The sequence below is a fragment of the Pomacea canaliculata genome, linkage group LG9, assembly GCF_003073045.1.
Source record: "Pomacea canaliculata isolate SZHN2017 linkage group LG9, ASM307304v1, whole genome shotgun sequence".
Lineage (NCBI taxonomy): Eukaryota > Metazoa > Mollusca > Gastropoda > Architaenioglossa > Ampullariidae > Pomacea > Pomacea canaliculata.
Window position 1 is genome coordinate 24,297,956 of NC_037598.1, and position 11,138 is coordinate 24,309,093.

Here is an 11,138-nt window from a genome sequence, read left to right on the forward strand (position 1 = left end):
CCAGCGAAAATAGTAATAAATATAGTCAGAGAAAAAAAAATTAATATGAAACTATTAAAATGTAATTTCGAAACATAAATTTCATCATCATCATCATCATCATCATCATCATCATCATCATCATCATCATCATCATCATCATCATCATCATGACGATCTCATATGTTCTCCGCATTGCACTGAGCTGTATTTGCTTTTCGTGCTGAACTTTTCCACCATCTGCATAATCTGCCAACAGAGATAGAGAGGAGGGAGGAGTGAGCCCCACCTGTCTAAGCAAAGCAGTAAACAACAAGTAACAAGCATTTGTACCTATTTCCCGTCCATCAACCAAACACCTTTTCAACAGGTTCTAGTGTTTGTTTACGTATAAGAAAGGAGGTGTAATTGGCGATAAACACTGAAGGTCTACTACATAGTTAGTCACACCTGGAAACATTTTTTCCCTGACTGGCTTATCTCAAAGTGTAATTGGCGGCGTTTGCAGAGAGTTTCTGATGATCTTCTCGGTTGGGTATTGGCCATCGATTATGAACACAAAAATCAGACTATTTCATGCGCGCGCGCACGCACACACACACACACACAGAGAACAAAAGACAGATTAAGTTCGTCTGTACATGTAAAAAGCGACACTCACAGCTCGTGGTCACGTGACGCTCGCAAACACCTGCCTCCGTCCATCAGTAAATCAGGCGGCGCACCATGCAGCCCTCGACTATACGTCAGAGAAATAGCCTCGTATACACGTGTAACGGCAACAGGTTTGTGTCAACAGACACTCTAACGAACACAGTAATTAGATAATAAACAATGGCGGTCAGGGGCAGGCTGCTCAAGAACTGCTGACGCCCCCTGAAGACCAGGAGGTGGGGCGAGTTGGGAGTACGTTGCGTGGCCACACGGGGGCGCTGTGGTAGAGAGTGGCTACACGTGCTACCTGCAGTGACAGCCCCATACATTACAAAGTCCCCAGTCCTATATAAGCTTACACCTGTTCTTATAAACACTTGTGCCTCATCCTTGAACATTACCAGGCAGCGCTTGCGACACAGTATCCAGGTAATCCCTTCTCGCTCTTGCGTCCTCTTCCTGCCTTCCTTCCTTCCTTTCTTGAGAGTACTGATCGTTTTGTATTCCTTTCCTTTAATCAAAGTCTCATCTGGTTTCCCTTTACATTTTTAAAACCATATCTTTATTTCTTTTCTGTAATTTTTCGTCAATATTGTTTTCGTTTGTGTGTTCTCTTCAATCTTAATTTTGTGTGCAGAATGTTTGTGGCTACATCCCTGTTGCTGGCAATCGCCACTTTGGTGGTTAAGGCCTCACCTCACAACTACCTGATAATGGACATCGAACCGCCAAAGAGTGTGTCCGAGAGAGACATTTTAAACTTGCTGAGTCCACTTCAAGTCAAGCACTCGTTCAGGGTGAGCTGTGGCGCACACCCGTGCACCCAACGACACTCATTCCCACCCACAATCCCACAAGCTAACCATGCACACACATGTACATACGCACATACCTACGTACATATATGCATACACTCAGTCATCTGGGTTTTCTAAGCTTTGCTATTAAGGGCAAGTAAGTATATCACTTACATTTTTTACTGTTAGTTTGTTTTTGTTTTCTTTAATGCCGAATATTTCCGACATGAAACTGTTAATCATAATCGGATTCATTTCTTTTCTTTTTCGTTCAGGTTACAGGATCCACAAGACTGTTGATTGGTAAGAAAGGTTATTTCTCCTCTTGAATGAATGATAGTCGGAAGGAAGCAAAAAGTGTATATACTTAGATACGTTCGCATATATGCAGACATACAAACAATACACATACATATGTTTTATATACATATAAATGAATCAATACCTAAATACATACGTGTACTTATACATTCAAAGTAAACTAACCTTCTTGTTGCAGTGATCAGACTCGATGCCCAGAGCTATGAGAAGTTGGACGAGATAACAGTGCCCGGAAAGGTTGAAGTCATTCCTGCTGTCAACATGGCCGACACCATGGAAAGATGCGGTGTGAGCTGGCCACGGGTGGAACTGACCGACGACAATGTCACCTCTCTTTGAAAGTGAATCAACTCTAACCGGTAATTCACTCAACCACTGTCCCTCCCTCTCTCTCCTCCCTCTCTCTCCTCCCTCTCTTTGCCAGGCATGCGCAAGCAGTCGAGACGGATTCGTATCTCTCAAGTTCCGCAGATGGTCATCTGGTTTGAAGTTAGCTCTAAAATTTCTGTCCAACTTATTGGTATTCTCTTTTACGGCATTTTGAATTGGCGTGGATTTTTCTTAAATGATAGTATTGTCTTCTGAATTGTAAGATAACATACTAATTTAATTGTTTACAGTTGTTATTATATATATATTTACTGCTTAGTCTAGGACCCTTACGACTTCGTTCTTCTTCCGCTCTCTCTTCCCCTTCATATATATGTATAGTCCAATCGTATATCTACGTGTTGATAAAGTGCACCAATGAGTGTCATGTCCAGAAACAGAGATATCAAACACTATAGAATAACCACTTTTATTTTAAAATAATCAGAGTAGTAAATAATGACAGTGGCTTTGCAGCCTATGCTCCTCGAGGAGCTATACACTGTCATAGTAGTCTTCATAAGAATGGCTAATACCTTTAAGTCCTATTTAGTGTCTGAAATTTTATTAGCATTTGAGCAGTCTGAACTATATTTTAAACCTCCTGCCACTGTCATGTTCTCCTGAGGGTCTGAATCTTTTGTGTCTAGTATTCTAGATGCTTTAGCTTAGTGTTAGCAGTAGATTATCTTTCTTCTCTTTTCTCTCTACAGATGTCACCAAAGAACAACTCAAAGCAATGCTGATAGGATACGGAGAGCACATGAGTGGTCTGCTACAGGCACACCGATTCGAGTATTACCAAGCTGCCGGTGCAACACCACACAGGGTCCATAACTCAGCCTTCTCCCTATTATCTCCCTTCTATCTGTGATATCGATTCTGCCAAAACTTTCTTTATCTTATGATGATGATGATTTTGTTTTGTGTTTCTTTGGCATGTGCTATTTCCATCTCTCTTCTCTCTCTCTCTCTGTGTTTAACCTTTTGCAAATTAAAACAGTTCGGATCTCTTTGTCCTCAATAATTTCATTAAAACTCTTTTCGAATACTCTAATAAGCTTTGTCAACAGAATTTTTTAAGTCGGTACACTGCACCTCAATCACCTGAAGGTCACATGACAACTGCTACAGGTAGCTTCGGCTTGCAAATAAATGACCTGCATCTTGCTTACTTTCAGCATTTCGTCCCACAGAATTCATGCAGCAAATAAAAACCCTGGTTCTTTTTTTGCAATCCAGCATTTCGTCTTCGTGAATTCCGTCCCGGATGAAATTGAAGTCTTTGGCCGCGAAGGTGTGGACATCTGGGGAGGACCCGGGGAATTCGTTGTCAAACCCCAGTATGTCACCAGAATCTGAACGAAGCCTCTTCCGCCAAACAAAATGTGAGTCCATGCAAGAACATTTGTATTGCCTGCAGTTTCAATTTAAGAAGAGCAAAAAAGAAAAGAGATTAATCTGAAAAAGATTGTCTTCACAATCACTCAATCGTTGTTTTAGCCTTATTTTCCAACTGAGCAAAAACGGTTTTACCCGAGAATGGAAGAAAAATCTAAATTAAAAACACTTTAAACACAACATCGACTGTGTTTAGTGCCGACAGTGTAGAAATCCAGTTCTTGTCTCGCTGCAGGAAACACAAGACTAAGTACGATAACTCTCTTTGTAACACGATTGCCACGTGGTTGTCGATCCTGTGCTTAATGTCTTGGTCTTGTTCTTCTGTTTCAGACAGGATTGCTGACCCAGCTGTTGTCAAAAGAGGGCTAAAAGGACAAACAAGAAGTACTGCCATCGTTGACAATCAGACGAATGTAATTGTTTGTTTATTTTTTTGATTTCGTGAACAAACAAGGCGATCGCTATTTTATTCTTGAGTCTACTTCATTCTGCTACGTGAGATGCCACGGATGAGTCAGTAAACCTCACATAAATAAAGCACCATCTCTGGACACTAATCTGAGTGACCTTGTTATAGTATGTGACAGCATGTGTGTATGTGTGTGTGTGTGTGAGCTCATGCATGTGTGTTCGTTCGAGTTACGAAGCTCCAATATCTACCACAAAAAACAATAAACAAAATTAAAGCATTTAAAACACAAACCAAACACCAGACAAACTACTAATTTTACTCACTTATCCAACGAAGATATAGGCATAGATGCACAAAGAAAAGAATAAATGCACACAATAAAAAAAGTTTGGTCTGAGCGCTGTCGTTACCATGGCAATATAATCAAGAAGAAAATCCAACACAAGTAAACATCGAGCAGATCCCCTTGGCTCGGCCTGCTTGTTACACTTGGTCAGTGAAAGCACAATGGTTGCTCTCCCATAAAGAATGAATTCTCCACACACTCCTGCTTGGTGTCAGTGAACAAAATTAAAATGTTGAGAATTATTGTAAGACAACAGTAAACAACAGACTGAAAACAATTCAGCGCCATATTCTTCCAGTCATGTCCTCGTGATGTATTCTCTGTTGTTTTCTGCTCCATTTCAAGAGACAAATGAAGAGAAAGACCTATCTATTATACTTGTACATCGTGTATTACAAGATTATAACAAAATGTAAGGTGCTAGACACTTTCTGGTTTGACTAGTTCATTCCATACAGCCTGAATGCTGTTTTATAGTTTCTTCTCCCATAATGCATTGCATCACAAGATGAACAGGACAAAGCCGGCATTGGTTACTACATCTTCAACTTGTGACGGAGAATGCAGCGTTTAATAATAAAACACCTTTCCTTCCCAGGGGAAGTACTGAAGACAGTACAATAGTAAAGAACAAATAAGTATATCAGATAAATGCAACAACAGTAAATGGAAAAAACATCCAAATGCGTGTTTGAAATGGAACGCTATCCTAAATATCTATTTATCTGTAGGAAAAAAAGTGTTGGTGATTCCTAAAGCTGATGCTACAGACGAGACCCAATAATAATGTCTGTATTTAAGCAGTGTATAAAACGTTGAGTACCTCAAATGTATACCTGTAAATTTACAGATGTGTGAGATTAGTCTTATATATGTTAGTGTATGCGGTAATGGACTACTGACTACTTAGAGCAGATTTAATTCCTGTTTTGCACACCTTCTTTCCAGGGATTAAAATATAGTAGATATATTTTTAAAATAACATTTTAGCAAACTACGGAAATTTTTTTTTGGGGGGGGGGGGTGAAACAGGCATTACATTATTATTTCAAAGCAAAGCTATCAGTAATTTCTTAATTGATTACAGGTTTAACATGAAAAGGTATAGCAACACTTTATTCCCGCCACCATCCGATTGGCGAATACTGGAGCGAAATGTAGCCGCCTGTGTGTGTTTATGTGTCTATTTAGTTTTTTACCAACTCGTTTGTATGTCAGGTGTGTGAATGTGTACGTGAATAGAAAATACACGTCAAAATTGTGCGTGTGTCTGCGTGCGCGCGCGTGTGTGTGTATTAAGGAGTTAAAGCTGTGTGTGTGTGTGTGGTATGTGTGTGATTGAATGGGAAATCCGATCTGTCACCTATGCATATAAATGACTAAGTCATGACAATGAGTGTTGTTGTTGTTGTTGTTGTTGTTGTTAATAATGTTGTTGTTGTTGTTCTTTTTAGCCTTCCGTTTCGAACACAACGATTCACCCCATACACGAATTTATCATGTACATATTGGCCAAATGAAGTTGTCCTGTATATATTTGTCTATCGATGTACATACAAAGACAGCTCACAATGAATAATGAGGATAACAAATGCAACATAAGCAACTAATAAATGATAGACAGAAGCAAATAAAACGTAATTGTTCCAAAATGAATCTGTTTGAATTTATATTTAGTACTGTGGTGCTTTTGCTTATCATGCCGATCGGTGATGGTGAGTTTTCTGAGCAATTACAATCGTTCAGAGTAGAAGTTATCGTTTCTAGTTTTAATCACACAACACACATTGATATCTTATGTTAATTTAAGTTTTCAACCTTGAACGCTTTAAGTGGGGTCTACCTTCAATCTCACAATTAAAATATCACTTATGATTCCAGTTATGATGACTGTTTGGTCGACTTCTCCTCATAGGCTTAAAAATTCCTCCCCGTATTTCTATTGGTCGATCTCTGAAAACTTATTTATCATTTATTCAGAAGTTACCGAGTAATGACAGCAGACAATAATGGTCACAGGGGGATGAAGAGGTTAGTAGTTAAGAAGTTTTGTCATGTGCCAGAACATGGCAGGACTACTGTTTCTCGTATCATTGTCAAACATTTCTGCGCCCCATCTGCACATCCCTGGCGAATGCTTTCTCAAAGTCCAAGTGTTTCGTTCCTGGATGACCCTTCCTGTGATTTGCATCCTCATCAGGCAAAATGCCTCGTCGCCTAAACATAAGGGATCCTACCTGGAATAAAGATTCACCTGGAAAATCAATTTTCTGACCTCGTTGCCGAAAGATTTACCTTTATTTTCCGAGGTAAGAATTATGACCAAGCTGTGAATGAGCTGTCACGCTAACTACCCAATATACATCGACTGTGACACAAGTGCTGTGGCAACAACGTTTATCACTCGAGGATTCACCCCAAAACGGCCATCTTTGTCGCGTCAGCTGTCACGTGATGTGTGCAAAGGGAGGAAAACGACCAATAAACATCAGACTCGATCGTTCAAGCTGAGTGCATGTTCTCCTCCCACTGCACACGTGAACACCGCCACTGAGTGAGCTCACTTTAATTCTTGCTGAAATATGGTTTCTAGAGACTGCTGAGTTGTCGCCAGGTGGCGCTGGTGGTGACAAACCCATTCATTACATAAACCTCCCGTGCTATATAAGCCTGGTCCAGGCTCCACATCTAAGACCTTTTAGTCGCTACCCCGAACATTGTAAAAGCTCGAACGCACCATAGTGCCAAGGTAACACTTTATTTCTTTCTTTTATTTCTTTCTTTCATTGCTGCTCCCTTCAGCAAAGAGGTAACTTGTGTAAAACTCTTCGCAAAGAAAGAATGTTAGAATATACTTAGATATCATCAGAAATGTTCCCTGATATAACTGATACATTTCCACGTGTTTGTTGTCCCGTGTGTCACCTAATATTTGCTAAATGTATTTTCTGTTCTTCTTTCTTTATCCTTCCACTTTTTTTTTCTTTGTTTTGCTGTGTTCCAGGCCCTGAAGATGCTCGTGGCGACTCTAACACTGGTGGCATTGTCCGCTGTCTTCACCAACGTCTATGGATCAGACCAGTACACTATACTGGATGTCTACAAAGCTTCAAACGTGTCTGTCGAGGACTATAAGGACCTGCTGAAGGACCTTGATGTCGTGCACTCCTTTAAGGTGAGGGGACACAAAGAAGAGAATTTTAAACGAAAAGTGCGTGTCTGTCTTCAGCATCATACTGCAGTCGCTGAATCAAGAGTATCCAGGAGTTTTATATATATAGAATATACGAAGGCGCAGATAAACACACCTTTATGGAAGATAGCTATTGAACTTTCAGACACGAACATACACCTACAAGTACTCATACACATATTTATTTTCATGTTTAAATTTACTTGCACTCGTCATCATTATAGTCACAGTCATTTTATTTTATTCTTTTTACAGGTTCTTGGATCATCGAGGGTTATTTTTGGTGAGAGTTTAAACATTTTCTCCTTAGTCTTAGCAGAGATCGTTCATGGTGTATTCTGTTAAACTAATGGATGGATGGCTAGACGGATGGAGGGATGAGAAAGAAACTACTAGGGATAGGTTGATATCATGATGGAGGCAGAGCAAGGGCCGAATAGTGGATGTGTGGTGGAATAGAGGGTGGTGAAACCGACTGATGAAGTTATTCAATTAAAAACTCAGTTTTTTGCTAGGTGATCAAAGTCATCGGGGTTTTGTTTTGTTTTCTTTTGTACGGGGCTCGAAGTCTTTTCGCGATGCTCAATATCCCAAGTATTTCCACGCTGACCAGAATCAAAAATGTCTGTTCCCAGTGGTCAAAATGAGGGAGGACAGCTATGAAAAACTCTCCAAAATCAACCTGCCTGGAGACGTTTATTCAATACCTGCAGGAGACCTGAGCGACAAAATGCAGAGTGTGGGAGTGGAATGGAAAAGATGGGACGACCTGCCTGATGCCAACCTCACACTCTTCGAAAGAACCCTGGAGCTTAAAGGTTACAGAAATATTTTTTGTATTTTTTGCGCTTATTGACTGCTTGATTGATTGTCTTATTTTCGTAATGTTATTTTTGAACAAAAATAAAATAATGGAAGAAAAGAAATAGTTCTTTATTCTAACGATTCTCTATAAGGGGAATTCTGAGATTTCCTGACTAGAAATGCTAGTCTAAGCGGAGCGAACATTCCTAACCCTTATACTAACCTGTATACTAACCTGTATACTAACCTGTATACTAACCTGTATACTAACCTGTATACTAACCTTTATACTAACCTTTATACTTAGGCCACTGGCTAACCCTCCGTGTTAACTTTGAGGTCGCATCATGCCTCCAGCGTAGTTCTACATACACTACGGGTGCATCAAGAATAATAAGCTAAACAAAAAAACAATTTATCATTCAACTATGTTTTACAATTAAACAAATAATAAATAAACAAATAATATTAAATAACATTAAGTTTAATAAATAATGTTAAATACAAACTAAACGCAAGTGAAGACAACTCAATCGTCTCATTAATTAACAAAATAACCAATCGACTAATTAAGCAAGTATTCATATGAGTGGCTCAACATGTCAAAATTGTCCTTGTGTTGCAGGGGAACCTTTGGAGGGTCTCGCCTCACATATGAAAGCATTCGGTGAGAAAGTTAGCCATGTCATGGAGTTGTACCCCAACAAAGGATTCTACCTTCTGGGACGCACGCCCCCCAAGGTACACTTCTGAATACGGCATTGCTTTGTTACCCATTCTTTTTTAACTTATCCCACTCATATACACATATATGTTCTATATAATCCATTAGCGATACTGTGTATTTTATGAATAGTCCTTTTTTCCACCCTTCCTTTTGCAATATCATGTTACTCTCAGCTCTTGTTCTTGTTATTTGGTTCCTCTTTGTGTTTTCTGTATTTGATTTTATTCTTCGTTTAGTACGTTTGTTTATTCCCTTATAGTTCAAATGTTATTTGTTTGTTTCCCTGTCCCTCGTATGCTGTCCATGTTTCGTTCTTGTTCTTAAGCGCTAAGAGCTTGGTCCTTATGAGTGTGTGTATGCGCTTGACACATTTTGCATTATTTAATTTTTTTAACAACTCCAACATTTTTTCCGTACCATTAAAGGGTGCCTTTGAATGTTTTGAAAATAAATGTCTTGCTCTTGCTGTATGCAGGCCTTCGTCATCGTCTCCTTGCCGTTCAGATGTCGCCAAGTACGTTATGGAAGCGACTTTGCTCTCAACTATTTGAACGGTCCAGGAGACAGCAGCACGAAAGTGGAATTTGTCGCCAAAGCGTGAAGCAGTTGATGTAAGCAGTATGTTGTCATTAAGTCTAATGTAGACAGAATACTGTCATTACTAAAATGTGATATGCTATCATTATTACTCTGTTAGTGCGTGCGTGAGCGTGTGTGCTTGGTTGTCTATATGAATACTTGTGCATGCGTGTGTTTGTCTGTGCATATACTTAAGCGCGTTTGTATGTATGTATGCATACGAGTGAGATAGTTAAAGATTACACTTAGTACTAAAAATTTAATTTATAAATTATATAACAAACAGATGATTGTTCTTGGGTTTTCAGACGTGAATGCTGACCCTGGTCTGGGCTCGACATCGAATGGAGATTATTGTTAATAACATCGGCGATGCAGTTTCGACTCCCGACGATGAGTGTAGAAGCCCATACACTCAGCGTTTCTCTCTTCGTTGTTGTCGTTTCACTGTGTGCTCACTGAGGAAAAATTAATATTGCATCGAATAGAACAGAGCAAGTAAATGTTGAAACACGTTTCTCGGGACTTGTCATCTTATGACTGGGTCTGTGTTTGAGTGTGTTTGTCAGTGCTTGCATGCGTGTGTGTGTGTGTGAACTACTGAACACCCTCACCAAGACACCCTCACATAGGCATACACACGCAAACATACACATGACATTATTATTATCATCAGTATTTTAAAAAGTATGATTAATATGGCGTATAATCACACTCACCAAGAAGCATGCTCTCAGCCCTTAAAATTTCAATCATCGAAGACAGCAATGGCCTGTTTCTCACAGAAAGCACTACTATACTAACTATTGAAAGAACCTGTCAAGTTTCTACTGAGGACAGATGCCAACATCCTCCAAACAAGCCGACTAGAATCAGTAAGCTTGTAGACCAGTCTTAGAGGAAAAGGTCAAGAGAGAGGTACGCAGTCTGAAGGGAGGACAGATGTCCGGCAGATTGCTCCTGATGTTGTACCTAGAACATCAAACCAATGAGTTTGTATGAGTAAGATCATCACCCATGTAGGACACCAGGAACCCCCCTTGTGTGTGTCTGAGAGAGAGGGGGGATGCATTTGCAAACAAATGTGTAGGATTTGTGTGCTTTTATGAGATAAAATCGTTTCGTGAGTGAATTCCTTCAAAAGCCAAACCGAAGAATTAAATTTGATGATTATAAACTAAGTGCCTGCGTAATATAATATACAAGGTTTTGAAATATTAATTATTGTAAGAGATTCTCTTTATGGGACTGGAAAACATAAATCTCTCTTTCTTTCTTTCTCTCTCTCTCTCACTCACTCACACACACACACACATATTTTCTCTCCTTTAGAGACTTTCTCCCTCTTAGTGTGTGTATGGTGGCCGGTTATCTATATATATATAAGCTGTGTGTGTGTGTGTGTGTTTTGTGTGTGTAATTTATATGTATAAGCAGAGATGAGTATGTGCGTAGAGGTGTCATACGTATATAAGTAGATATGAGTATTTATGTGTGCATGTGCATACCTCTGTGTTTAGTAAAGAATGACAGAGAGAGGGGCAGAAAACAAC

General features: G+C 39.5%; 2 protein-coding genes across 2 annotated transcripts; both read left to right on the plus strand.

Annotated features, from left to right (window-relative positions):
* The first annotated feature begins 916 nt into the window (after positions 1 to 916).
* LOC112571995 lies at positions 917 to 4,081 on the plus strand. Its single transcript, XM_025251464.1, is given in 8 exon segments — positions 917 to 1,062; positions 1,271 to 1,430; positions 1,706 to 1,733; positions 1,930 to 2,081; positions 2,083 to 2,110; positions 2,834 to 2,949; positions 3,363 to 3,508; positions 3,855 to 4,081. Coding segments are annotated over 6 exon segments (603 nt in total). The 5' UTR covers positions 917 to 1,062; position 1,271; the 3' UTR covers positions 3,483 to 3,508; positions 3,855 to 4,081.
* Positions 4,082 to 6,871: 2,790 nt separating this feature from the next.
* Positions 6,872 to 10,102, plus strand: LOC112571997. The gene is made up of 7 exons (XM_025251467.1): positions 6,872 to 7,031; positions 7,287 to 7,457; positions 7,731 to 7,758; positions 8,111 to 8,293; positions 8,905 to 9,020; positions 9,482 to 9,617; positions 9,894 to 10,102. Exons 2-6 carry the CDS (start codon positions 7,296 to 7,298, stop codon positions 9,605 to 9,607), a joined length of 615 nt encoding a protein of 204 aa, XP_025107252.1. The 5' UTR covers positions 6,872 to 7,031; positions 7,287 to 7,295; the 3' UTR covers positions 9,608 to 9,617; positions 9,894 to 10,102.
* Positions 10,103 to 11,138: the final 1,036 nt, after the last annotated feature.

Coding starts and splice junctions, on each gene's coding strand:
- LOC112571997 (XM_025251467.1), top strand. CDS start 7,296: ATGCTCGTGGCGACTCTAACACTGGTGGCATTGTCCGCTGTCTTCACC. Junction 7,759..8,110: donor ATCATCGAGGGTTATTTTTG/GTGAGAGTTTAA, acceptor GTCTGTTCCCAG/TGGTCAAAATGAGGGAGGAC. Junction 9,021..9,481: donor TGGGACGCACGCCCCCCAAG/GTACACTTCTGA, acceptor TGCTGTATGCAG/GCCTTCGTCATCGTCTCCTT.